The 27,988-nt window shown below is 43.2% G+C and overlaps 1 protein-coding gene across 2 annotated transcripts; it reads left to right on the plus strand.

The window, feature by feature from the left end:
- Nucleotides 1-10,641: 10,641 nt before the first annotated feature.
- Nucleotides 10,642-27,922, plus strand: ASH2L (ASH2 like, histone lysine methyltransferase complex subunit). Of its 2 annotated transcripts, XM_050940009.1 has the most exons (17): nucleotides 10,642-11,973; nucleotides 12,594-12,663; nucleotides 14,974-15,119; nucleotides 16,849-16,937; nucleotides 17,398-17,492; nucleotides 17,731-17,826; nucleotides 18,051-18,146; nucleotides 19,313-19,388; nucleotides 20,469-20,486; nucleotides 22,032-22,125; nucleotides 22,651-22,868; nucleotides 23,058-23,225; nucleotides 23,838-24,031; nucleotides 24,675-24,767; nucleotides 25,279-25,377; nucleotides 25,889-25,948; nucleotides 27,261-27,922. In XM_050940009.1, the coding sequence occupies exons 1-17, from the start codon at nucleotides 11,756-11,758 to the stop codon at nucleotides 27,366-27,368; spliced, it is 1,938 nt and encodes a 645-aa protein (XP_050795966.1). In that variant the 5' UTR covers nucleotides 10,642-11,755; the 3' UTR covers nucleotides 27,369-27,922. The 2 variants fall into 2 exon arrangements, with proteins under 2 accessions (XP_050795966.1, XP_050795965.1); XM_050940008.1 differs by lacking the exon at nucleotides 20,469-20,486 and having other exon boundaries at nucleotides 11,782-11,973.
- Nucleotides 27,923-27,988: the final 66 nt, after the last annotated feature.

Consider the following 27,988-nt stretch of genomic DNA (forward strand, 5'->3'; position numbering starts at 1 on the left):
AGCAGGTGATTAATTACCTCTCAAAACTCTTCCCCATTATGCATTGGCCCAAACTGGAATGTGGCCTGAGTGATCATTTCCCAAGGGCCTGAGAATGGTCAGATCCTTGAAATTCCCCTTCATCCTGGTGCATTTGTTGGTGGCTTCTGCTTTTACACTTTGCCCAGAGAGGGAATCTGGATTTGGGTGGCAATGTCTCTGGTTGTTAGAAGCTCATGATTTTAGTCTGGGTGATTGCCGTGTGGCACTTGTGAAAAGGAGGCTGTGGAGGTGAAGGGTGAATTGTTTTATTTGGGACACTTTGCAATAAGTGCAAATTAAAGTTATTCAGAGCATGGAGACAGGCTGGCTGATTTTAACAGCAGCAAACTGAAAGTGAAGTGTCACGAGAGACAATATAAAGCTAAATCTTTTATCATAAGGAAAGCACAGAGATTGCAGAAGAACAAAGAGGAGAGAGAAGACCAGGGCATTTCACTCCCTGTTTTTGCTTGTTGCTTTAGTTTTGTAAAGAACCTACCAGTTCCTTTTTACTAAGATCCCATTAGAAAATAGAATTCTCTCTTCACTCCAGAATGGGCATACAGTTAGACAATAGCTGAATTTTTCTAAGCAATAAGAGGAAGCAAAATGCTTTTTTGACAACATCCCAGTTTCAAAGCAGAATTTTGTGTCTCTTCTTCAACCAGGCAGAGAAATTCACATCAATAACATGCCCTGAGGTCAAAGTTTGGTCCTGTGTTCAGTCTGGTTTACGTTGTGCCATACTGTTTTTTATAAATCAGTAGAGTCCTCTTGAGTAACCCTTTTTACAGCAGCACTGTCACATTGCTGAGCTTTTCCCCAGTATCCATCATGGTGCTGGGAGAGCGCTGTGCTGCTGGAAGTGCTCCTGGCACAGGAGGCATCCTATGTGGCCACTTCGTTTTTATGGCATGTTTCATAAAGAGTAGGGGCGCTGACTGAGTCCTGGCCAAATTCCAGTTAGGATAATTCTATTCTGCCTCCTTGAATTCCACCCCAAGCATTTTCAGTCAGATAGAATACTCTCCTGCTAACAATAGGATTATTTATTGAGTAAGGTGCTGCTCCGAGTGAGAAGGGGGATCAGAACCTGGCATGGGGGGAGTAAGGACATACTGGGTGTTTGTGGGAAAAGTCGGGAACTGAACAGAGATCTCCCAAGTCCCAGTCTACTGCCTTATATTCAAAACTAAATCACGCTCCTAAATCTTTATATCCTATCTACCTACTGTGCAATTTTTATGTATTGTGCGATGCCATCTGAAGCAGGTATATTAGAGGACAATGAGTGTAATTTAGTCCCTAGCCTTGATGGAATAATACATGTGTAAGGGCTATAGGAAACTGTCTGGCTCCATGTGATTCAATGGATCTTTCAGTTAACTCAGAGTTCCAAAGGCAAGCTCTAGGATACAGAGATCTCTTGTGGATTTGCCACTCCCTGAAGGATTTTGGGCCCATAAACCAGCAACCCTGAATGGATTCAGGGTTGCTGGTTTATGGGCCCTGAAAATGCTTGGGGTGGAATTCAAGGAGGCAGAATAGAATTATCCTAACTGGAATTTGGCCAGGACTCAGTGGCCACATAGGATGCCTCCTGTGCCATTCCACAGTGGTTTCCTGTGTGGAAGTTTATGGGGGAAATTCGAGCACAGGATCTGGTCTTGTGTCATTTTCCCGCCCCCATCTGTGATGGGCATAAACTGGCTGCTAATCTATGGAATAAAAACATTTGTTTGCTTAATCTAGTCGTACTTTGACACAAATTGCTGCTGTAGCTGAGAAATATTCTTTGCCTTGCAGCTCTCCAGTTGGAGGGGCCATGAGGGAATGTTTTGATTCCTGCTCCACCGCAGACTCCCCCTGTGACCATGGGAAGTCGCTGAGTCTGTCTGTGCCCCAGCTCTATCCGTACAATGAGGACAAGACCACTTCCTTCCTCACAGAGGTGTGGTGAGGATAAATGCACTGGACTGTGAGGCACTTGGTGAGGCGGGCCATACCTAACATAAATAAATGGAGATGGCCCATCCGTAACAGGAGAAGAAGCGTATGTCCTGGGTCAGGTCTTTCACCACCAAACTTGCCCCTGAAAACCAACATCTGCCTCTGCTTTAACCAAATCTGTGCCCTTGGAAACCCACCTCTCCTCAAAGAAACATACCAGTGCCATGGCTTCCTGCTCCTCATTTAATAAGCCTCAAGGACTCTCCAGCCAGCTACTATAATGAGATCTGCAGCAGCAAGACCGGCCACCAAACGCCAACCCCTCCCGACAGAGGGAAGGAAGCTGTGACTCTAAGAAGAAGGGCACCAGCCTCTCTGGTGCTCAGAGGTGTTCTCCACGGCACTCTCTGTTCTCCTAGCCAGTCATTGGCAGTAGCCCTGCCAATACGCCTCCACTCTACATGAAAGAATCCATCCTTGTTCTAATGCTTCAGATCTCATTTAAATGTCCAATCAACTTCAAAGCAAATCCTTTCATCTTCTTGATTTGAAGGGAAGTTCCAGTGTTGATCCACAATCCACTCGGGCTTGTTTACTTTGTTTCCTTTTATAATGCCTTGCACCTTGGCAATATGACACCACATGTCTGGAACCTGCATCTGGCCTTGCGTCTGCCACGGGCAGCAGAGGAGCCGCAGTCGTCACTACTAGAGGCAACGATGCCCCACCCATCAGATTGCAAGGTAAGGCAAGACAGATACAAGCTCATTGGTAGCAAACCCAAACAATGGTCCAGATTCATCCCTGGCACATTTACAGAAGTCAATTTGATCCATTATGCTAAGTTCTGAAGGCTGCTGAATGCAGCTTCAGTGGACCACCAAGGAGAGAGGGTTACAAAGGCGGAGGTTCTCCTAATAAGACATCCCTGCCAGTGGCCCTGAAGAGTTCAGCTCCCAGTACTGAGACCAAGAGCCTCCCAGGTCACCTTAGCTGTTGCAATGGGATATAAAGTGAGAGGTATCTCTGGGTTAGTGGGTCCCAGACAGCTTGGCGCAGATTGTCACCAACAGCTTCATGGCACCCTCAGATGAACAGGAAGCCAGTACCAAGACCTGAACATGGGTGCAATAGGACCATAGTGACCTGCCCTGCTTAGATCATCTGGGTATATATCTAATTTAACCAATTCCCTGCCATTGCAGGGGTTACCCCAGTCCCTCCTACTCTCTGCTTGTGTCATACAACAGTTTAGTCTCCTGAGGGCTGTAATATTTTGGTCTAATTCAGGTTGGTGTGCTGTGGCTGGGTGGGGTTTAGTGTCCTGTGGTATACAGGAGACCAGATGATATGGTCTGGTTAGGCCAGAAGGGACCAAACTTTATGGTTTTGTCAGAAGGCAGATGGCTGCATTGCATTGCATGGCAAAGGCATGGAAGTCCATTGTGAGGCCACTATCTCTTGGCCAGCCATGGATCGGGAAAGGTCCTTGGGCCCATGAGCTGTGATGAATCCAACTGGAGTCCACCTTGCTGAAAGGCAGGCAAACATTCCCAGTATTCCCTTTTGCTGCCATTACCACTGCCACCTCCTTTTGCTTTTCCAGCATCTGGCTTGCTGGCACCCAGGTCCTTCTGTTAGCCACACACTTTGGATGCTGCTGTCTCATTCAGCTTTGATGACGATACTCCTTTTTAGTATATCCGTGCAGCCCAGGCTGTTTCACCATCCCTCCCAGTGTCTTCACACACTGCACTCATCGACTAGAAGGGGAAAGGAAACCTATCCCTTCGTGAGAGAGCAATTGCCTTGTGCTGCCCTCTGGGGTTCCTCACAGAGGAAGATGTTGGAATCACTTTCAGAGTGTAGACTCTTTGGGCCAGCCATTGTGTCTGCAGACAGGAAGGAATGTATGTTTAAGGCAGGATTGGTGACAGTTAAACTGACTCAGATGGAATAGAAGTAAATCTAAATGCAAAATGAAGTAAATCCATTTTTTAAAAAAATATGCCTTAGGTGTTGTAGAGAAGAATTAGTAATAATTAAAAGGGAAGCTGCTACCCTGATGATCAAATAAGGCAGCATAGGCTGGAAAAGCTCTACTCTAAGAAAGTGTTGGAAATCAGTGAGTGCCTAGAAAGCAAGTTCTGTCACTTATGCTATGTTTTGCTTTTAGTTTGTTTAATGCAGCGCACATCTGTCCAACCAACTGTGAGATCAGCCAGGCATAAGGTTTGAAAGAAATGGTAGAACTTGTCCAACACAGATCAGTAGCTCTATTGAAACAGAACCTTTTTTTTTTCCAATATATCCCTCTTGCTTGTCCCTGAGTGCATATACATATACTGAAATATTCAGCCCTGACATAAGCAGGTTCAACTTTGTGAGTTTCAAGGCTGTTTAAGGAGCAGTTTCACATATAGCCGTGTGTGAACATTTTAAAAAGCAACCAAGTCCTATTTTCAAAAGTGACATGGGCACTTGGGCCCCAGTGGAAATCAATAGGAGTTAGGAGCCTAAAAACCGTTGTGGCTCTGCGCCTTAGGAGCTTACTTTAAATTCAATGGAGGTTAGGCTCCTAAGTCACATCACGTGCTTTTGAAAATGTTACTCTGAGTCTAAAATTGCAAAGCTAAAGTATTTCTGGGGTCCACTGACACTAAGGTCTGGTCCACATTACAGTGTTAAATCGATTTAACGCTGTACCCGTCCACACTACAAGGCACTTTAAGTCGATTTTAAGGGCTCTTAAAATCGATTTCTGTACTCCTCCCCAACGAGAGGAGTAACCCTAAAATCGATATTACTATATCAATTTAGGGTTAGTGTGGACGGAAATTGAAGTTATTGGTCTCATTCTTTTACTGAGCTACCCAGAGTGCACTGCTCCGGAAATCGATGGTAGCCTAGGACCATGGATGCACACCACCAAATTAATGTGCCCTAGTGTGGACGCATAAAATCGATTTTATAAAACCAGTTTTATAAAACCGGTTTTAATAATTTCGATTTTATGTTGTAGTGTAGACGTGGCCTAAGGAGTTGTAGAAAGATGTCTGTCTGCTAGACATTTTAAGCTTGGATGTTTTGTGGCAGTATTGTTTGCATGTTTCCCTTTACTTAAGCAGAGTTGTTATTCAGGGATTCATTTTCCCTAATGCAAATGCAGGGCTGTTATTTCTGGGAACGTTTTGTATTACATTGCTTTCTAGCATTCATCTTTCTCCTTCCAGGCATGTCCCCGTGAGCTAGCCTCTGACATGGGTTCCTACTGCCACCCAGCGGCCAGAGAAGTAAATCTTCTCTTTCCCTTACTGTCTTTTTCCCAGAGAAAGGTCTCTTAGGACTATTTTCCATTTCTCCCCAGCATGAAGTTAACATACAAGATTCCAGCTCTCTCCACTGCTGTTAACTTTTCACCAGCATGCATTATCTGGGATGAAGTGGAGCTATATTTTTCCCCATCTTGTGAAACACACTGTCCATATTCTCACCGTAGTTATTCCCATCTACCAAGATGAACCAGGTAAACTATAGGTCAATTAACATGACGTTGATCTTGGGCAAAATCATGGAAAGGCTGATACAAGACTCAATCAGTAAAGAATTAAAAGGTGGTAGCATAATTAATACGAACCAGCACAGCTGTATGGAAAATAGGTCTGGTCATCTAAACTCAATATCATTTTTATGCAATTACAAGTTTAACTGATAAAGGTAATTGGGTTGACATGGAAAAACTTCTATAAAGCATTTGATTTAGATCTGCCCAGTATGAGCACTATATACAATCAGTATAGCTCAGATTACATAAAGTAAAATCCAGCTAACTGGTTGATTTTATAAAACAATTGTGAGTGAGGAATCATCATCCAAAGGAGGTGTTTGCAGTGCAGCCCCACAGGGATCTGTTCTTAGTGCAATGCTATTCAATACCTTTATCAATGATCTGGAAGGAAATATAAAATCTTTGCTGGTAAAGTTTTCAGATGACACACAAATTGGTAGAGTGGCAACTAATGATGAGGCTAGGTCAGCAGTACAGACTGACTTGGATTACTTTGTATACTGGGCTCATTTGCACAGCAGTGAATTAATACAAGCAAATGCAAAGTCACATATCAAGGAACAAAGAATGTAGGTCTCAATTAAAGAATGGGGTGGAAAAGTACCCTGGAAAGCAGTAACTCTGAAAAGGATTTTGGGGGTCATGGTACCTGATCTCCCAGTGTCATGCTGTTGCTAACAATGCTAATGCAACATAAGATGGGGAATATCAAATAGGAGTAGGGAAGGAGTATTAGCTTTGTATACCGCATTGGCGAGACCATTACTGGAATGTTTGGATTCTTTATCACTTAAAAATCTTTAAGTCAAGACTGGATGTCTTTCTGAAAAATATGCTGTAGTTCAGGGGTAAGCAACCTATGGCATGCGTGCCAAAGGTGGCACGCGAGCTGATTTTCAGTGGCACTCACACTGCCTACGTCCTGGCCACCGGTCTGAGGAGCTCTGCATTTTAACTTAATTTTAAAAAAAGCTTCTTAAACATTTTAAAAACCTTATTTACTTTACATACAACAATAGTTTAGTTATATATTATAGACTTATAGACAGAGACTTTCTAAAAACATTAAAATGTATGACCGGCATGCGAAACCTTAAATTAGAGTGAATAAATGAAGACTCGGCACAGCACTTCTGAAAGGTTGCCGACCCCTGCTGTAGTTTAACCACAAGTTATGGGCTTGATACTGGAATCACTGAAATTCTATGGCCTTTTATTGAGTAGACCTAAAATATATTCATCTATGTATAAAGCTCAGAATAATATAAGAACAGCCATACTGGACCAGAACAAAGGTCCATCTAGCCTAGTGTCCTGTCTTCCAACAGTGGCCAATGCCAGGTGCCCCAGAGGGAATAAACACAACAGGGAATCCTCAAGGGATCCATCCCCTGTCACCCATTCCCAGCTTCTGGCAAATAGAGGCTAGGGACACCATCCCTGCCCATCCTGGCTATAATAGCCATTGATGGACCTATTCTCCATGTTTTATCTAGTTCTTTTTTGAACCCTGTTATGGTCTTGGCCTTCACAACATCCTCTGGCAAGGAGTTCCACAGACTGACTGTGTGTTGTGTGAAGAAATATTTCATTTTGTTTGTTTTAAACCTGCTGCCTATTAAAATAGTAGTTTAACTAGAAGTTAGTATTAAAATAGAAGAAGTTTGGTCTATGTTAATGATAGTATACGGCTCATAGCACTGAATTCAGAGGAGCTGTAAGTTGCACACTAGTAAGTTCATGTGAATATGAATTTAATGTGAGGGTAAACTGTTGTAACTTACCCAGAAAAGGGGCAAAAGGGTAGGGTTATAGCAGGAAAAGCAACAAACAGGAGAGTACAGGGAGCTTTAAGATAAAGTAAAGGGGGAGATTGATATCTCTTAAACTCTCCTGTTAGTCTTGCTAGCAGGAGTTTGTTATAAATCAAGTTACTTCAAACAGATGATCCCTCTTGCCATTTTAGGATGAAAATGCGACTGATTCTTGATACATGATTTTTATTGGTATCTGACCCAGCACCAATTGAAATGGCTCTGGGTGGAGCTGGAAGCATAGCAGAATACCAAATGCACATACTCCTCCTCCCCACACAACTCTGCATATGCTCAGGACATCAAGGATCCGCTCTGTCTCTAGCTCAGGATCAAAAAGTCCAGTTACGGCCCCATAGCCACTTAAGAAAATGAAAAGAACATTTTTGTTTCTTCCTTCTGAAGTGTTCAAAATATCAATGGCCTTTGAAAGCACTTAAAGCCAAGAGAATTTGGACTTAGAACAGACTGATCTTGAAAGCCTGCTTTCATTCTGAGGAAAACAGACTCATTAAACTCAACTGGGGCAAAATGCTACACTCTAATGCAGGCAATGTACCTCGATTCCAAGCACATGTGTAGAACTCAGTCAGATCATAGGAATGGTCCTTTCAGTCTGGCATCTTGTCTCCAATACCACCAGTACCAAATACTTCAAAGGAAGGTGCAAGAAGCCCCATTCTGGACAATGATGGAATAATCCACCCAGATGGAGAGTTTTTGGTGTAAGCAGAGGTGTGAGTGAGAAGAATTGTGCATACTCCTGCAGTGCCGGAGCCAAAAGGACTTGGAGAGACTCAAGCCCACAAGATTGCCACATCTGAAACCAGCAACTTCAACTTCCCAGCCTCTTATGGGACAGAACTGATTCCCTGCGGATGAGGCAGAAGGATTTCCCTGCCTGAGTTCCACTCCTCTGCTGTAAGACTCCAGCTTGGCTATGTGGGATGTCCCCTTCCCAGGCTTGAGAGCCACCACTCCAGCCCGAGCCATAACATTTACACAAGCTCTGCTAGCAGGGGTCCAGGCCTCCCCAGGTGCAGTGTTTGACATACCTTGCATGACCAAGGGAGATGACTGGACTAGCAGTGAGCTCTCCTCAGTGTGGTGATGCAGGAGATGGATGGGAAGGAGATGGGGGAGCTGAGAGAAGATCAGGAAACTGGACAGGGGCCTGAGGAAGGGCGGGCGGGCAGGAGGGGGATGGAGTTGGTCAGTGTCTGGGGGCGCAAGAGATGGAAAGATGCCATTAGTGTAAATTAAGAGAGAGACTTTCAGCACCGACAGGCTGGACAGCAGCTCCCCAGGATGAGAACTCCACCGCAAGAAAGCAGCTCCAGGGCATTGTTACAATCCCTTTTATTTCTTCCCTGGCCAAGGAAGGCATTTGCTTTGTCTTCTGTTATTAGTTAATATTTATGTAGACCGCAGTGACTTCCCAAATTCATGATCATCTAGGCCTCCAACATAACTCCAGCTGTAGTATTTCACCCGGTGATTCCTACTGAGCCCAGCATTTTGTAGGAACTAGTGCACTCTGTTGAGAGAGACAAAGGGAAGGGTCCACCGGCATCCCGGCAAGGACTGCTCGCCACAACTCTGCCTTCACTTTATGACTTCTTACGACTCACATCATTGAAATACGTAGGTGTCATTGGACAACAAGTACAATTAGAGAAGGAGGCCAAGATTTGCAATAATGGATGCCCAAAGTAAAGTTCCGGAGTACATATCTAGGAACCCACAGAAATAACCTGATTATACAGGTCAGCTCCCACTAATTGAGTTTGGTACCTAAGTCTGGATTTAGGAGTCTAACTGGAGTGAACCATTTTTAAAAACCTTTCCCTAAATTTGGTTAAGAGTCCTCTAGATGATCCTTCCCTCCCCTTTTACTAAATGAGCATATTTGCCTCAACCTTTATCCAGATTGTGCCATTTCTATTTGTCAGTTACTATATGTGACAATCTTATCTTAGCTATCAGCGTTCAGATACCAAGATGATAAGTACCTTAATGTTACCATTAAATTGAGAAAGAGACCAAGAAAAGTAATAGAAGAGCTGATCTGAGCCTCTAAATAACAGAAAGTATATGGGATGATAACATGGCATTTGCTTCCGAACAAGCCTATTTCTTCCTGCTTTTTGTCTGTCTGAGCCCCAAACTATTATATAATCAAGGAGAGCAGATGGGTCCTAATACCAGGGAGACCTTGGTTTCTTTGGTAAATTGGACATTTGTCACTGTTTGTATTACAGTAGCACTCCAAGGCCCCTGTCATGATGAGGGGTGTCATTGTACAGAGGAAGATACAAACATAAACGAAAAGGACAGTCCAGGCCCCAAGTACTTTACAACCGGAAAAGGAACAAGAGGCATCAGGACAACATGGCATAGACAAGGCTGACAGAAACAAGAATGCAAGGTTGTATAGACAGTTAGCTCAGCATGACATTTGGAGGCTTAAATGTTTAACTAAGACAAATGCTGACGAGACGATGGTGATGGGTGCAGTGTAAGAACATGAATAGGATGGAATATTAATGAATCACTAATTGGCCACGCACCTAGCCAGGATCACTAGCCAGTGTACCTGGGTATAGAGATGGGTCATTCAAAGGCACTGGAAGTAGGACAGGGTCTGTTCATATTGAGTTGGGGAGGGCATTTGTCCAACTCTTGCCCATTTGGATGTGCAGTTAATGACAAGGTTGATGCTGTTATTTCTTCCTTTAATGTTCCATGTTTTAAACCAATCACATAGCACTTCAAAGGGCCTCATTGAATGGATGGGAACTTCTCCTTTGATGTCTCAGGCTCATTCAATCACAGGGCTCTTCCCTCTCTCTTGGAAAATATTGCAAACTTTTGAGGAAAGATTCATATTCCTTTTGGAGATGCCTGAGAGGCTATTCAAGGCTGGTGATCTGGGTACAAGACCAGGAGCCAAGAACAGCAGAGCTCTTCTCTTGGGCCTGTCAATGAATCATTATGTGACCCTGGGCAAGTCACTTTGCCTCGCCGTGTCTCAGTTTCTCCCCCTGTAAGACAGGGATAGCATTTCACAGGGATACTGTGATGTTAAAGGCCTTTGTCCCTCTCACATTAATGGGAGTATTGACACTGACTTCAGTGAGAGTCCCATTGTCTGTGAGTTAATGTTTGTGCAGTGCTTTGAAGATGAAAGTTACTTTAGAAGTAAAAGCAGCAAAGAGTCCTGTGGCACCTTATAGACTAACAGATGTATTGGAACATGAGCTTTCGTGGGTGAATAGTCTATAAGGTGCCACAGGACGCTTTGCTGCTTTTACAGATCCAGACTACCACGGCTACCCCTCTGATACTTTAGAAGTAGTAATTACACTGCCAGGGTCTGGCAAGTGCATCTGTGAACCATTTCCCTCTATTAGATTATTAGCTGAGAGAAATCTTACCTGTATTAAAGTAGTTTCTATAAGCCAGTGGTTGTCAACCAGGAGTCTGGGGCCCCCTGGGAGGCCATGAGCAGGTTGCAGGGAGGCCGCCAAGCAGGGCTAGCATGAAACTTGTTGAGGCCCAGAGCAGAAAGCTGAAGCCCCACCACATGGGGCTGAAGCCTGAGACCCTGAACCCTGCCACCTGGAGCTGAAGCCGAAGCCTGGGCAAGTTAGCTTTGCGGGGCCCCCTGTGGCGTGGGTCTCTGGGCAATTGTCCTGCTTGCTACCCTCTAACACCAGCCCAAGTTTTTATATGCAGAAAGCCCATTGTTGTGGCACACCTGGGCTGTGGAGCATTATAGCATGTTGTAGGGGCCTCATAAAGAAAAAGGTTGAGAACCCTGATATAGGTCTCAAATCAAGGATCAAAACCCCATTGTGGTAGGTATGGACAGACAGGCATATCCCTTTTTCAGAGTTTGAAAGCTTTAGGTTGAGGAAAGGTGCAACTGTGGCAGCTGGAGGGGAAGCAAACTAAGGGAGGACAAAGTAATAGTGATACTGATGAAATTTAATGGAGACAAAACAAACAGATGCGTTAGTTGGTCCTGCTTTGAGCAGGGGATTGGACTAGATGAGCACCTGAAGTCCCTTGCAACCCTTATATTCTATGAGTTGCAGCAATCTCAGGTCATCAGCTGCCCTTTTGGCAGAACCGCTTCTCTTCAGCGGCTAGATTCCTGGGAGCCGGGTGAGGTCATAGCCTAGCAGTATGACATCAGCATCGAGCTTGCACGATACCGAGGCGCAGTACGTTGAGTCGCTGCACAGCGGGGGGCATGCAGCCCAGCACACTGATGTCATGGCACGGCACATCACAGTGAGGTCACTACACCGCAGTGTGCTGATGTCATGGTGTGAGACGGTGAGCTCACGGCAAGGCCCGCTGATGTCACCGCGCTGCAGGACGCTGTCCCTCCGCGATGGGACCCAGCTCTGGCATCACCCCTTACGGAAGGGAAGGGAAGTCTCGCGAGAGCCCAGGCCAGAGTTTGGTGCGACTGCGCGAGAGGAAGATGGCGGCGGCGGCGGGAGCAACAGCGGCGCCGGCGCCGGAGGAGGGGGAGGTGGCGGCGCCGGAGGCCGCGGCCGGGGACCCCCCGGGACCCTCTGAGCAGGGCGCTGGGGACTCCGAGACCGGGTGAGGCCGGGGGAGTGGATGGGACCCCCCGGTTACCCCGGGCGCTGCCCCTGCAGAGCCCCCCCGGAGCGGGGCCCCCCCGGTACCCCAGGGTGGAGGAGGCGGGGCGCTGCCCCCCCGGAGCGAGACCCCCCCGGTACCCCAGGGTGGAGGAGGCGGGGCGCTGCCCCCCCGGAGCGAGACCCCCCCGGTACCCCAGGGTGGAGGAGGCGGGGCGCTGCCCCCCCCGGAGCGAGACCCCCCCGGTACCCCAGGGTGGAGGAGGCGGGGCGCTGCCCCCCCGGAGCGAGACCCCCCCGGTACCCCAGGGTGGAGGAGGCGGGGCGCTGCCCCCCCCCGGAGCGAGACCCCCCCGGTACCCCAGGGTGGAGGAGGCGGGGCGCTGCCCCCCCCCCGGAGCGAGACCCCCCCCGGTACCCCAGGGTGGAGGAGGCGGGGCGCTGCCCCCCCGGAGCGAGACCCCCCCCGGTACCCCAGGGTGGAGGAGGCGGGGCGCTGCCCCCCCGGAGCGAGACCCCCCCCCCGGTACCCCAGGGTGGAGGAGGCGGGGCGCTGCCTACCTGGAGCAGGGCCCCTGGTTCCCCTGGGGGCTTCTCACCCTCTCTTTCCTGTCCATGCAGGGGGGACACCACCCTGGTCGATGTCACCGCTGGCTTGGAGACCGAGTCCTCTAATGGGAAGGATCCCCTGGTATGTGAGTTCTGCAGGGCCGGGGAGGGGCAATTCCATGAGGTGCTGGCACCAAGTCGCTAGCGGGTTGGAGGAATCCCTGTGGGGCAGGGACCGTTTTTTCATGTGTTTGTGCAGCAGCTGGCACAAGGAGAGTCTGATCCCTGATGGGCGCCTTTAGGCATTGCCACGTTACAAAGGAGGCATAGCAGTGGGTTGCCTGTGGCATGTTGCTTGTGTGCATGTCCTGCAGTCTGGATCTGGCTCACTGCCCCAGGAAGCCTCTGTGTGTAACTTGTCAGACCATGCATGTGGGTCACCTGTGCGCTCATCCCTGAGATGTTTTCATTAACCCCAGAGGGGTTGCCCCATGAATGAACTGAATCATTTTGTACGTAAAGTACAAAATATTTCCATGGGCTGGACGCAGATCTGGCAGGTTGGGGAGTCATTAACTCCTATGCAAAGCAGGAATAAAATTATACAACTGGTGTAAGGTCTGGCCTACCAAAGGAAAATTTGCATGTATTTTTCTGCGTGCTTGCTCAGAATAAGAATAGAGAACTTAGTAGGTGCCTGTGCCTTGTCTATAGATGGGGCCCTACCAAATTCACGGTCCATTTTGGTCAATTTCATACTCATAGAATTTAAAAATCATAAATTTCATTATTTCAGCTATTTAAATCTGAAATTTCATGGTGGTATAATTGTAGGGGTCCTGACCCAAAAAGGAGTTCCGGCAGGCGTGGTTGTCACAGGTTATTGTGGGGGAGTAGGGGGGTTGCGGTTGGTACTGCTAACCTTCCTTCTGTGCTGCTGGTGGTAGCAGTGCTGCCTTCAGAGCTGGGCAGCCAGAGAGCAACGGCTGCTGGCTGGGAGCCAAGTCTGTAGGCACCTGCAGCAGTAAGGATGGCATGGTATGGTATTGCCACTTTACCTCTGCTCTGCTGCTTGCAGAGCTGGGCCTTCAGTCAGCAGCTGCCACTCTCCAGCCACCCTGCTCTGAAAGCAGCAGTGCAGAAGTACAGGTGGCATGGTATCGCCACCCTTACTTCTGAACTGCTGCTGGCAGGGCGCTGCCTTCAGAGCTGGGCACCCAGGCAGCGCAGAAGTAAAGGTGGCAATACCGCAAGCCCCCTAAAATAATCTTGCCACACCCCCACCCCCCCGCCCGCAACTCCCTTTTGGGTCAGGATCCCCAATTTGAGAAATGTTGGTCTTCCCTGTGAAATCTGTATAGTATAGGATAAAATCACACAAAAGACCAGATTTCACAGTCCGTGGCGCATTTTTCATGGCCGTGAATTTGGTAGGGCCCTATCTATAGAGTCCAATGTTGGCAGAGCCAGTGCAAAAAAAATTAAAAATGTGTGCAAACGTTTGTAGTGTAAATTTCCTCAGTGTGTGGCACATTTTTATTTGGTAGCATCTTACAGTCTCTACCCAGATGTAAATAGATACACAAAGCAGTCGGGTGGCAGAGAATATTGCCTAATATATTTTCTCTGGTGGTCAAACCTAAAGCTTGTTTTTTTTAAATCTTCTTTTGGTACTTAACAACAACAAAAGCTTAGTACACCTGGCCTGATTCACTTATTACTTTGGGAGGAAACTGTCATAAAGATGCTTGCAGAAAACTTTTTTTGTCTTTACTAGTGTGTTATTCACTGTTGATTAGCACAGAAGAAGGGGAAATATAATTAAAAATATAAAATACTTCCCCTGAGGCATCAGTAAAATGTTATTAGCTATCAACGGCCTGGCAAAGCATGAAATGTCAGAGGCCTTGAAAGACTAAAGTTACATATTGGCTCGGGTACAGCTGGACTCAGACTAATGATGGAATGAAAATGCTGGAACTGCGAACTATGTAAAGAAATTCAAACTGAAATTTCAAAAAGTTACTTTTTAAAAGCCATTGCTGTATATGAAAAATTAAATGTATTCCTTGAGTCCGGAGAGAGAAATTTTTCTCATTTTGGCTTTTATTCACCTCTAAATCGCCTCTCCCTTAACTTACCATGCTATATTGGTCACCTATGCAAAAGGCAATTCTTGATTCAGCAGCTAAAATTGTCACCTGTTTCCATGGAGATGCTTGTGTGGCTGTCTCTGCTGTCTGACACCATCCAGTAGTTAAACCCATTCACAGCAGAATTGTACCTCAACTATTGGCATTTTGAAGAAATGAGGAGAAATCTTTTGATCCTTTTAACTTTAGCAATCACTACAGGGGACTGTAATGGACAAAATATGACTTGATTGACATGGGATTGTTCTTGGCGCTCTGTTTAATCAAGTCCAGACCTGTTAATGCTGCTGTGATTGCAGGAAGGTGCTGGGGACAGTTCTGAAGTCTTGGACACTCAGACGGGTTCAGTGGATGAAGAGAATGGGCGACAGCTTGGAGAGATAGAGCTGCAGTGCGGGATTTGTACAAAGTGGTTCACAGCGGACACCTTTGGCATTGATACTACGTATGTAATAACTCTCTTCAGTACTCTGCAGATAATCTGTTCTGTTCTTTTCATATATCAGTGCTTATGGCCCCTCAGCACCATAGTATTTTTGTATCTTCCAGAATTTACTCTAAAGTCTATTGAACTTCTCTGTAAAATAGTGGTTTGTTTTTTAAGAACAAATTCCAACCCAGGAACGGTATACTTGCTTGTGAAGTGCTTTTGATTCCAGCTGAGGGAGGTCTCCAAAAAGCACAGTTAATTTAGAGCTAGGGTTGCTCAGGGCTAATTTTTGTATCAGTGCACTCACTAAAAATCAAGGAAATTCCCAGTTAAGGCAAACATAACAACCATATGCACTCTCAGATTTCAAAAAGTTAAAAAGCTTAGTGAAGCAGAGCTAAGGAAAGTAACACATAAAGTAGAACCTCAGAGTTACAAACTGACCAGTCAACCACACGCCTCAATTTGGAACCAGAAGTACGCAATTAGGCAGCAGAGATCAGAAAGAAAAAGCAAATATTGTACAGTATGGTGTTAAATTATTCCTTTTTAAGTAGTTTTTTTTTGTTTTTTGGAGGTTTTTCTTGTTTTTTAAAAGGACATGGCAAGGAAACTGTTTCTGTACTTTTAAATTTAAGATAGTTAAAAGCAGCATTTTTCTTCAGCAGTTAAGTTTAAAAGTTGTATTTAGTCAATGTTCAGTTGTAAACTTTTGAAAGAGCAACCATAACGTTTTGTTAAGAGTTGTGAACATTTCAGATTTATGAACAATCACTATTCTCGAGGTGTTCATAACTCTGGGGTTCTGCTGTATGTCATTACAAGAGATTCCGAACATTTTTTTACATCACAAAGGTGATGGAGTGAAGAATTTTGTTTATTAAAAGATTCAGATCCTAAACTCAGTCAAATCAGTACATTTTGAAAAGATGCTGCCAGGTAGAGGAAGTGGTAAATCTAAGTTTTTTGTTTTGTTTTAAACAAAAATGGAAATATTTAGAATGTAAATTCCCTGGGGGAAAAGACCTTGTCTTCCTATTTTGTTTGTGTAGAGTCTAGCACACTGAGAGTTATGTAAACAATAATAAAACAGTTTTACATAACACAAAGTGTTTATATTTTTCTTTCAGTTCAGTGAAAAATCTTTGTTTGCATTTAGATGTTTCCCTGAAGTATTTGCAGCCTTGGGCTATTGCATGAGACAAATGTGAAACTGACTTAAAAAGGGGTTGGGGGGGAGGGAAGAGAGAGTTAGCTAGTTTTATATTTGCTGACTGAAGAGCAAAAAAGTAAAGACACACTGTAAATGGAAAGTAAGTTCAATTTAATATTTGAGATGTCTAAGGAATCTTCTTCTTAAAGGTAACTTCAATGTGTGTGAAATAAAAATTTAGTTTTAAAATGGACTTGGTTAGTGTCTTATGGGGAAGTTTTTTATAGCTGTAGATGTACCTTGACTAATCCATGGTTCATTGTTAAAGGCCCCTGGGTTGCTTTCAGCTTACCTTGGTGGCCGAATTTCAGGACTGCTTCTTAAAGACAGAAAAATGACAATTAGTCCATATTCACATTTTCCAGAATTTAATAGTTTTCATTGTTGTTGACACTGAGTTACCAGATCTGATGAAGACATCAGTGAATGTGCATGGGGGAATTTTTTAATGAAGAAAGAGAATAATCATTTTCTTTTTCTGATGTAATGGAAAAGCTGTGGATAGTGTCAAATGATTCTGCTGTTTCACAGGTCATGTCTGCCTTTCATGACCAACTACAGTTTCCATTGCAATGTCTGTCATCACAGCGGGAACACATACTTTCTAAGAAAACAAGCAAGTAAGTAAAAACAAACACTAACTGCAAAAGCTTGATTTTCTTTCCCTCTTTGAATCTTTGCTGGGGATGGAATGGTCCTGTGTGACCTTTGTCCTGTAGCTGGTTAAAGTCTGTCTGTGGGTCTGGTGAAGATTTGCGGTGCTGATTGCAACACAGCCTGCTGGAGAGCTGACTTCTCTAGACCTGGAGGATGCCACCATTGCAAATGAATTTCTTAGGTTGGTAGAGTTCTTGCCTTCAGCCAAGGTTCCTCTTTTTATGAGCACATAACTCACTCTAGCATCCTCATTTCCAAAACTCAGGATATTGTAGATGCAAAGCCAACTAATGGAAGTTAATCTAAGCTTAGATCTGCTGTGTTCTTAGTATTTACCAGCCTTATTGTTATATATAAATACACTTGACCTTCATCATCTAGGATGTAACTGTAGTTTTGGTGTATTTTTGTTTTGTTTTTAAGATCTGAAGGAAATGTGCCTTAGTGCTCTGGCCAACTTGACGTGGCAGTCAAGGACACAAGATGAGCACCCAAAAACTATGTTCTCAAAAGACAAGGTACAGATATAATTAGACAGTTCCATCTGAACGTGAGTTATGACTTGACAAAAAGGGAATTGCCTAGATCCACAAGTTCAGACAAAAATTGACAGTATGAGCTGTCAGTTTCACCAGCTCTGATAGGTCCATTGTGTATATGCTCTGGAGCTGAAAGATATGTTGGCTTAATAAAGTAATTTTAACTCTTATCATATAACTGTTTTAAGGCCTCATTTTATTAACGTTTTTTTAATAGGATATTATACCATTTATTGACAAGTACTGGGAGTGTATGACAACTAGACAGAGACCTGGAAAAATGACGTGGCCAAATAACATTGTAAAAACAATGGTAAGTAATGAAAAGTTTAAATTTGCAGAGGATCTTTGTTAACATTTGAGCTGCTTTCTGATAGTCTTATTTGATAATAATTAGAATTGAACTAGAAAAATAGTTCAGACATTAATACTGTCCCTGTGACTTCTTACTTTGTGGTGTGTATTTACTGTAAATTTTACAGTTATTCTTGGGCATGACTTGGTCTTCTGAAGGTGTTTCTAACTCCTATATTTCAGTGTAAAGAAAGGGATGTGTTCTTGGTGAAAGAGCATCCAGACCCAGGTAGTAAAGATCCTGAGGACGATTATCCAAAGTTTGGGCTACTAGATCAGGTACGTGATTAAGGCGCAGGAAAGTTCTCCCTTCTGCTCCATGGTTCTCATGACTCGATGTAACTAATATTAAGAGCATTTGAGCATTAGGACTTCATATTGCATTGCCAAAGATTGTGGTACATGAATGTGCATTGAATGAAAGGTGTGTTTATAAACATAACAATGCATATTTAAGTACACATTTGGAATGTACGCATGTTGCCTGCTGTTTGACAAAGTATTTACAGTAAGAAACTGGAGACCCCCAGGAATTTAATTCCAGAGACCTAGTTAACTTTTCTGATACAAATTCCAATTGTTTGTCCTCTTTAGCACATTCTGTGCAGTTGTGCTGTGCTGCTGTTCCAACTCTGCTGGAGAAACATTCAAGTTGAAAGAATATGGGAATGTTGGGAATTCTACCCACCAGCTGCCTTGCTAAACTCAGTTGCATGATTTGGCAATAATTCTGGAAAGGATGCGTGATAGTCTACTGTTGTTGGGTGCTAATCCTTTATTTTCTGGTATGTGCAAGGGCTTTTAAAAGGTATCTCTATTTTTATGGCCCTTGTTGCACTCTCTGATGGCATCAGAAATACTCATTCTTAATGCTTTTCTGGTAACGTTATGGTGTAATTGAAACAGAGTCCTGCCTTTAGCAATGGAGACTATCCTGTTGTTCTCCTCATCCTTTTTGTTGTGACTCACTCAAAATTTCTGCAGGAATCTTGCCTCCATTTTTAAAAGGCATGTCCCTCAGCCAGCATGGTCTAGCATATAGGAAGGCTTAAAATCTCTACTGACTTATTCCTAGCTGTTTATATGACAAGTATGGTGCATAATCCCAGAGATTGGTAACTTCTGATGCTATATGACTGTTTCTTAGCACAAATAAAAATGGTAAGAGCTTGACCCACAGGGGACTATGGCTGTGTAGTTTGGGTCCTTTTTTTAGAACTGGAAAAAACATCATCCCAGGGTATTAGATGTAAGACTTCTACCCTGAACTTGTTGTTTTATGCTGTGCTGCTAAAGTTTCAATAGCACTTCAATTCTTGGAAATCCTCAAGACCAAAAACTTCTTGCTCAGACTTTGAACTAGACACATGCTCTCAGAACAAGTGGTAAATACTTACCTGCCCATAAATCTGTAATATTGTTAAACTGAAGTTTTTCTTTTTCAGGACCTTGCTACTATTGGTCCAGCGTACGATAACCAGAAGCAGAGCAATGCTGTATCTACTAGTGGAAGCTTAAATGGCAAGTTCTTTAATTTTACTAAAAGAAAATGTGCTGAATATTTGGAAATATTTCACGTTTTCTCGAAGTCCTACAGCTGAGCACATCCTCTGTTATATTAACTTTAATGTTTACAGCTTAATAAAAATTAAACACCGATTAGCCTGTATGTAAATAGTCTCATAACTGTTATTTCCAGAATTTATTGAGCCAAAATTTAAATCTGTCTTGTTTTTCTGTAGTGATATAAATTAGGCTTTACCCTATCACAGATGCATAAGATGATCACACTTTTAGACAGCTGATCATATCGTAGTACACATGTGCTTGCAAGACAGCTGTTTTAAAAACTGATACCTTCACTGAAAACAGAGTTTGCCTTCTGCTTTCCCTGTCCAACCCCAAAATGTTGATTTTTAATTGTGACAGAACATTATCACGCAAACTTCCCTTTCCTCATTCTGAGATTTCAGGAGCACTTGGGAAACTTTATTCAATTATACATTTCCATGTAATGCTCACTTGCAGCTTAGTGCTCTCCCCCTTAGAGGAATGACTGTGCGGATAGAGTAATCTCTTCGGCTCTGCCCATACTATGAGCTAGAGAAGTGATCGCCCACTTGCCAACATGTACTCGTGGCTGCAGCAGCATGGCTCAGCTGTCCACCGGGTTCAGGTGGGTTTGTATTCCACTGCTGCGTCCCATGTTGCCATGGCTACACAACTATTTATACCCATGCTAGCTCTCCTTCAGCTAGCGTGAGAATGTCTGTGCAAGCTGGGAGTCACTTCCCTTGCTCAAAGTGCGCACACAGCGTTCATGTGTGAGGCAAACTTTTTACTGGTACCTAATATAAACTAGCCACAAAAAAGGGCTGGTTGTGCATGGTGGTAAGCCATTTCTCAGTAACCCCACGACCCTGCATTATCTAGTGTGCCTAACCTGAAGTGGTTCTCGTTTTAAATAAATAAATAAATATGTGCACCTGTCCATCATTGCAGATCTCTGAAATGTATATTGTCTCCATTTCATGCACTGGTTATGTTTTCCTTTAGTTATTAAAATTTGACAAATACATGGTGCAACTTCTGTCCTTACAGGTGGAGCCTCTTTGGGAGGTGAATATTTACCTTTCAGCTTCTAAAACTTAAGTATTATTGTGGTTTGGAAAAGCTTTTTTGCTCAATTGTCTTAGAAGCTAAAGTGAATTAAAAATCTAAAGCGTGTCCTGAAAATGATTGCAGTAATATTTAATATGAAACAGTAATTCCAGTTTTTAATGTTTAGCAGTTAGAAGCTTTTAAATTGTCATATTCTGCCTCACATGACTGATACAAAGTGTCCCTTTCACTTTAATTTGTTCTCTTTTGTAGGATTCAATTTCAGTTACATTCTGAACTTTGGTTTAGTATCAAATAACTGGCTTCTGAAGAATTGGTGTATTAAACACAAGCACAAAATTTACACTGTGCTATTGATCAAGTAAAATTCAGACATGATGGGGTAGCTTTAGTTTTGTGATTTATAAACCTACTATGACAAACTACAGTGTTAGTAATCTGCAGTGTAGATACAAACAAGTACAGTTTAGATCAGTTCATGTTTGTGCAGAATATGATATCCCTCCAAGGTCTCAATCCCTTACACTGCAAAAGGTATGCTGATAATTTAAAAGCTTGCTACCTTTTTAGTTACAGTACACTATGCAGTTGTTAAAAGTGTTTCACTGCAGTATAGCAAAATCGTGTATTCTTTCATTTTTAGGTTGGTACTGTAAGTAAGCTATATTTTTCCCCAAGGGCTATGTGATGTATTTTGTCACTTTAGCTAATAGTATATTCAATACAGGTTCGAAGTAATTTGGTTTATCAAATACATTAAAGGAATTGGACACTAATTTGGCATAATTCTGGTGTTAGATGTTCTGTTTTGTCTTACCCTGCAGTTTGATGAACCTAGTGTTGAAGACATTAATATTAACATGAAATGTCTTGCTCTTAATTTTTACATTGCAAAAAATAACAATTTTGGAAACACTGCAGAGAAACACCTTTTATTGCTTTTTATTTTTCCCATTTTGGTGTATTTCATTTTATATATCGAACTTAATGTTAAGTGCTTACTGCTGAAGCAGATATTGTGTGTTAGTGTATCGCAAGCATATTGTAAATCATTGAGGCAACTGACAGTCTGCTTAAAATGGGAAAAAGTTGCCTTTGGGAGTGGGGGTTACTTCTGCAAAAACAAATTAAATCCTTTGTTGTCCTCGTGTGTTTGGAACTTCCATGAAAGTGTGTCAACATTTGCTCTCAAACTAAATATACAAATACCACCAAAGAAAACTATGAGCAAGCAAAGGTTTATAATTCACATAATAAAATTGTTGAGTTTCCTCCTGTTAAGTGAGTTTTGATAAACTTACTTTATTATCCACACATTTCTCTTAAAACTGATTAGAGACTACAGATAAATTTTATCTTTTGCTAGATTAGTTTTCTCTGAATGGTGTCAATGTCAAACTTCTATATAAGTTTGTTTTTTGTTTAGTGAAGCCATTTGATAGTGACACACATGGAGTTTCTGCTCTCACAGATTCCCTGTATCACCAACTGTTGCATATAAAGCACTAGCTGATGTGGATTTGTGGTAATTTCTCTCCAAAGGAGGCATTCCAGCAGGAGGTAGTGGGAAAGGAAGAGGAGCAAAACGCAAACAGCAGGATGGAGGGACCACAGGAACAGCCAAGAAAACCAGAAGGTAAATAGAAAGACACAGGCTAAGTGAAGTAACTTAACAGTGGCAGATGGACAAAGTACAGAAAAATATAGGGAACAGTCTTGTATTGGCCAAGGTTATGAGGCTGGTCTTTCTTAACAACAGAATAAGTGCCTCCCATCTTTGATGCAGTTCTGCACATGCTATTTGGAAATTAAGAGGATGCAGCCTTGTTATAAATGTTAATCTCCCACAATTCAAGCTAACATTTTGATATAATCTGTCCTCACAGTAAGCTGTAGACTATCATATAATATAAACTTCCTATATGTGACTATATGCCCAGCTGTTTTAGAAACTGTCACTTTGAGCACCACTTAAGCTCGTCAGCTGTGGGATGCTGTAGTCATCTACATGTCTTTATAAAAGGCGGGGAAGTATTTGAAGGGTGGCTTTGCTTAAGGAAATGGTTAGAATGTTGTTGGTGTCTCTAGCGGTTTATGGGTGTGTGGTTCCTGGCAATTATGCTGAAGTCAATGCTAACATTTTTCCTTGTGCTTTTTCCAGTGACCCTTTGTTTTCTGCTCAGCGCTTGCCACCTCATGGTTACCCTCTGGAGCACCCCTTTAATAAAGATGGATATCGTTACATTCTGGCTGAGCCTGACCCCCATGCGCCTGACCCAGAGAAACTGGAGCTAGACTGCTGGGCAGGAAAACCTATTCCTGGAGATCTCTACAGAGCATGTCTATATGAACGAGTCCTCCTAGCATTGCATGATCGAGGTAAGCTGGATAGCCAGCTCCCTGTATGAGGGATCTTCTCTATAACCTCACTGTCTCAGTTAGTAAAGCTTCAAAACATAATTGTGCTGGGAAACAGACATGGATGTTAAATTGAGCATCGCAACCTTTGATCTGTTCACTCACCTGCTTGTTAATTACAAATCGCATCTGTCTTTCTAACTTCTGTAGCACCTCAGCTAAAGATCTCTGATGACAGACTGACGGTTATCGGAGAGAAAGGATACTCCATGGTACGAGCCTCGCATGGGGTGCGGAAAGGAGACTGGTACTTTGAGATATCTGTAGATGAGATGCCTCCAGACACAGCTGCCAGACTTGGCTGGTCACAGCCACTAGGTAAAGTAATTGCTGAAGACCCCTTAGGAAAGCAAGGCTGCTTGCTCCCGTTTTCATTCCCTGCATTTTGAGTAGCTCAGACCCCTGAACAATAAGCCTCAGTACTAACTTTAGAGAGGAAATTGATGTTGATTGGTTCTGTAAGTGCTAGAACCCTTAAGTATATTTTTCTGAGAATGTGATTGGAGCAGGACTGCTGCAAACCCTTTGGAGTATTGTGTAATGAGTCATAGTGCCTCAGTGCATAGTTTCCTGCTTGAGTACAGATTAGTCCTGCAGACTCTTGGCCTTACTGGTGCTGGCTGGGCCTCGCTAATCACTTTAGGGTTTATTAACTCTTTTTCTAGTCCAGTTCAGCAGTCCATGCCATAGTTTTAAGAGCTAACAGTAGGTGAGTCATGAATATTTATGAAGTAAATATTTTCAGTATTTAGTGAAAAACTTTGCACTGAAACACACAGAAATATCTAGCTGGATGGAAAAATCCATGTTTCATGTAGGATTAGATGTTAGTGCCTGGTAAACCTAGCTGCTTTTAGAAACAGTACATTCATGCAAGATCCTGAAGAAAAGGATCTCATGCTTCCAGGTCTGACATCTGGTTTTCTACAGGGAACCTGCAGGCTCCCCTAGGCTATGACAAGTTCAGTTATTCCTGGCGCAGCAAGAAGGGAACAAAGTTTCATCAGTCCATAGGCAAACACTATTCAGCTGGCTATGGGCAAGGAGATGTACTGGGGTTTTATATCAGTCTTCCTGAAGATACAGAGACAGCAAAGTCACTGCCTGATACCTATAAAGATAAGGTAAGCTGGATTCCTCTAGGCTGTGCCTAGCTGGTCTGATTGTTTAACTATACCAGACCTTGGCTATGATAAACAGGGCCCAGCACTTGAATGTGTAGTAACACACAGTGGAAACTGGGCTTGTCCAAACCTCAGTCTTGCAGTAGCCCAGGCTCTATGATGAACTGGAGTCCCTCTAACTGAATGAGAGGCAAATAATGATGTGTTAACTCTTACCACTGACTAAGGAAGTAGCATGGTGTGAAGGTCTAGAGGACTAGTCTTATAAGCCCCAATTGCCTTACATAAACAAAAGACCTTACCTGAATTCCAGACACTACAAGCGAGGGTCAGATGAGCAAGAGACGGGGAGAGGAAGAGCTTGACTACCCTCCCAGTTATTCAGTAAGGCACATCCATGTCTTGGTTCCATGAATGTGCCAATCTACAGCAATGCTGCAGATGGGACTAGTTCAGAATTCTGATTCCATACTTAATGGAGCCTCATTTGTCATTGGTGACCAGACATTGATATATCTGGGTCTCCAGTTGTGAGGGGCTTGTGTACTAACCAGTCCTATCACATCTGGTTACCATTAACTATATTACAAAAAGTAATGGTGTGAATGTCTTGCAGCCTGGCTCTGTTGCTTACCTTTTTTAGGCTTTGATCAAGTTCAAAAGTTACTTGTATTTTGAAGAGAAGGACTTTGTGGATAAAGCAGAGAAGAGCCTAAAGCAAACTCCTGGAAGCCAAGTAAGTTGGGTGTTGGGAGCAGGTGGAAACTTGAGACCAGACACTTTAGAAATCCCTAGAGAACGACAGAGCACCACAAATGTATTGAACAGGTTCACTGTACATTCCCTTATAGATTTTCACTTAAGATTCTTGGTGTTCATTTATTTGAATCTTATCACACACTTTTACAAGGATGTCAAGTTGGATGGTCTCTGTTAGGCTTATACAGACTTGAATAAGCAAGTAATGCAGCTTGGCTTACACCTTCTTTGACTTGTAATAAAACACTGCAGCTAGTTACATTTTGTGGAATGCAAGATTTTAAAGACTGACTCATTTTTCAGTTACAAATGCACGAGGCATCTTGCAAAATGAAGCAAAGAGATTGTTGCTATCAGAGCATAAAGCCTGAATCCATAAGCCAACAAATTGGGGGATGGGGGATGAGAGGAGGGTGACTACAAATAATGTAGGGCTAGTCAGTAAAGCATGAGTGCCTCTTGATTCAGTTACTGTTTCTATTTTGCAGATAATCTTCTATAAAAATGGTGTCAGCCAAGGAGTTGCCTTTAAAGAAATTTTTGAAGGTGTTTATTTCCCTGCCATTTCTTTGTATAAGGGCTGCACGGTAGGTACATACTGAGGCAAACGTACAGCTGGTGGTGCTTGGGGGATAGGGTGTGTATTATTTGTGTTGGGAGAGTGCAGAGGTGGCCCCCCAATGCACTGGGCAATGTGCAATCACAAAACAAAGGGTCCCTGCCAGTGTACCATCTAAATGTTCATTGGGCGGGGGGAGTCGAACAGAACTAAGCTTTTTCCAATGATGTGGGCCTAGTGCTTTCAGAGTACTCTTGCAATAGCTCATCTGCCTACTGTGAGCTGCAAACAGATGTATAAAGAGACTCCACTTGAAGCTACTCTTAACTTTAGTTCGGTTGTTATCACTAGTCTCCATAAAGCTGAGGCAAAGCACTTACCTGTGGTGGATGAGATCATACCTTTCCATGTCACCTAAAACCACCTAGCCTGTTAAATGCTGAGTGAGCAATTTCCCTTGCTACCTGGTTTTTAGTATTACTTTGCTTTGTGTTGTGCATGTCCATCTGATGCTAAATAGATCTAACTCCCTGTCACAGGTTTCAGTAAACTTTGGACCGTACTTCAAATACCCTCCAAGAAACATCACTTACCGCCCTGTAAGTACTTGTTCATAACTACATCTGCTTTTTCTTGTGCAGTTAACATGGTATAGGTTTTAAATTCAATTCTTGTATCTCCATTCTATCAACAAAAGGAAGTTCAAGATTGAGTGGACCCCTCAGTTGTTACCTTGTTCTCTTTTGGAGGGTGGCAAGGAGAACCTAATTTGACTGTATGAACAGGCATTAATAGTAACTTTCTGCTGACTTTGTTAGGACAGCTACCTTGCCAAGGTGTGTATTTGAGCAACATTTTATTGAGGGGAAAAATAGACTGGGTTTTAAAAGTCCAAAAGCACCATCTTAGCTTGAGGTACTTGATGGATCCTGCCAACTATTTCTCTGTAGTTTACATGTGCAACCTTAGACTATGTTTTTATCCCATGAAGTGCAGTTCCTAAAACAAGGCCCTCTTCACCTGCAATATATTTACTAGAAGTAAAATTAGGGGAAAAAGTCTAAAATCAAGTGGCAGACTTCATCTTTCCCATTACCCTGTATTGCAGACTCTTGCTTCTGGCTCTACTGAGAGCAAGTTAGAAAAATTCAAAGAGGGATTGGACATTTACTTGGCTAATATGAATTACTTGCTGTTTGAACTGGAGTATATCTTTCAAAACACATGCTTAGGGGTCACATTATCCCACATGTGCCTCCAGTCCCTTATATTGAAGCATCTAGCCTAGGAATTGCCAGACTGGATCAGGCCTGTGTCTTCAAATATTGGAGGGTAAAAAGAAGCATTTTGCCTCTGAAGCATTGCCTTAGACTGCTCTAGAGATTCTGTCAACTCCAGTGTTCCATCTGTGAACATATGACCCCACTCACAAATGGAAGGTAATTGCATCATGTATTCCTTGAACTTTCCTTTGCCCACCAGCTCTCTACTTTGAAAAGAGTGTAGGCTTGCCAAGCGTATTGTGTGGTGGGGGATTTGTGTTTTTTCCACTAAATCTTCTTAATTGTCCTTAACCAACTTCCTTAACAGGTATTAAAATAGAGGAATGAGCTAGATTGGAGTGAGTGAAAGCCCTGTATGTGCATTTTATTACTTAGTGCAAGACTCTGGTAGTTTGAGTATTGCCTTTTCCATAGGGTGTATTCTAGCAGAAAACATTCCTTGAAGGCAGTTTTGCCCATTGCTATATACACGAAGACATATGTGACAGAAGTAAGGGGACTTTATACTGAAGCTAACCCATTTCCCATCAGAGAAGTGATAGAATGCAGCACAGTGCAAAGCTGTGTTCTGCACCCCAAGTAATTAAAGCAGGGCTGCTGTAATCTCTTCTCTTCCCCTTCCCAACAGATGAGCGACATGGGTTGGGGTGCTGTTGTAGAGCACACATTGGCAGATGTCCTGTATCATGTGGAGACAGAAGTTGATGGAAGACGAAGCCCACCGTGGGAGCCCTAGAGGAGATGCTGTATATACTGATTTCTTAAACACTGGACAAACATGGTTTATTTCTAGAGAATTGCAACATCAGTTTCTGAACCGTCACTACTTTGTAAAGGATGAACCAGGCTCAGCTGCTACCTAACTGGCAGGTATTTATAGAGGGTTTGGGTTATTGGGGGTGTACACTATATTTTGAAAACCCAGCCTCTGCCACCTGGTGAGTGACTTGTTACATGTATTGTGCTACTCATTGGTGTCTTCTGGAGTGAGTATTTGATCATATCACAACTTCATTTAATATCCAGATTAGTTACTGCACCAGGAGTAGGCAATAGCCACACAGCCCTGCTTCATCATACATTTCAATTGAGCAGTTGTAGCCAAATACCTTAACACAGGTTAGTAGAAGCAGCTGTGTTGAAGGATTTTTAAAACTGTAAACAGCTTCCATACAAAGGGATCTTGCTGTACCAAAAGTACTATGTAAAACTGAAGTTATGGGGGAGAGATTGCGATTTTTATATTAACTGGCAACCAGTTTAAAATAAAACCTTTCCCCAAGCTTGTTACAGCTTGTGTCTGTTTTATGGGTAAAGACTTGAGAGCTTTGATCTGGCACACCACCTATGCTATGG

This window comes from Gopherus flavomarginatus, chromosome 2 (assembly GCF_025201925.1).
Source record: "Gopherus flavomarginatus isolate rGopFla2 chromosome 2, rGopFla2.mat.asm, whole genome shotgun sequence".
NCBI lineage: Eukaryota > Metazoa > Chordata > Testudines > Testudinidae > Gopherus > Gopherus flavomarginatus.

Coding starts and splice junctions, on each gene's coding strand:
- ASH2L (XM_050940009.1), top strand. CDS start 11,756: ATGGGACCCAGCTCTGGCATCACCCCTTACGGAAGGGAAGGGAAGTCT. Junction 16,938..17,397: donor CTTTCTAAGAAAACAAGCAA/GTAAGTAAAAAC, acceptor TTTGTTTTTAAG/ATCTGAAGGAAATGTGCCTT. Junction 22,126..22,650: donor ACAGCCAAGAAAACCAGAAG/GTAAATAGAAAG, acceptor TGCTTTTTCCAG/TGACCCTTTGTTTTCTGCTC.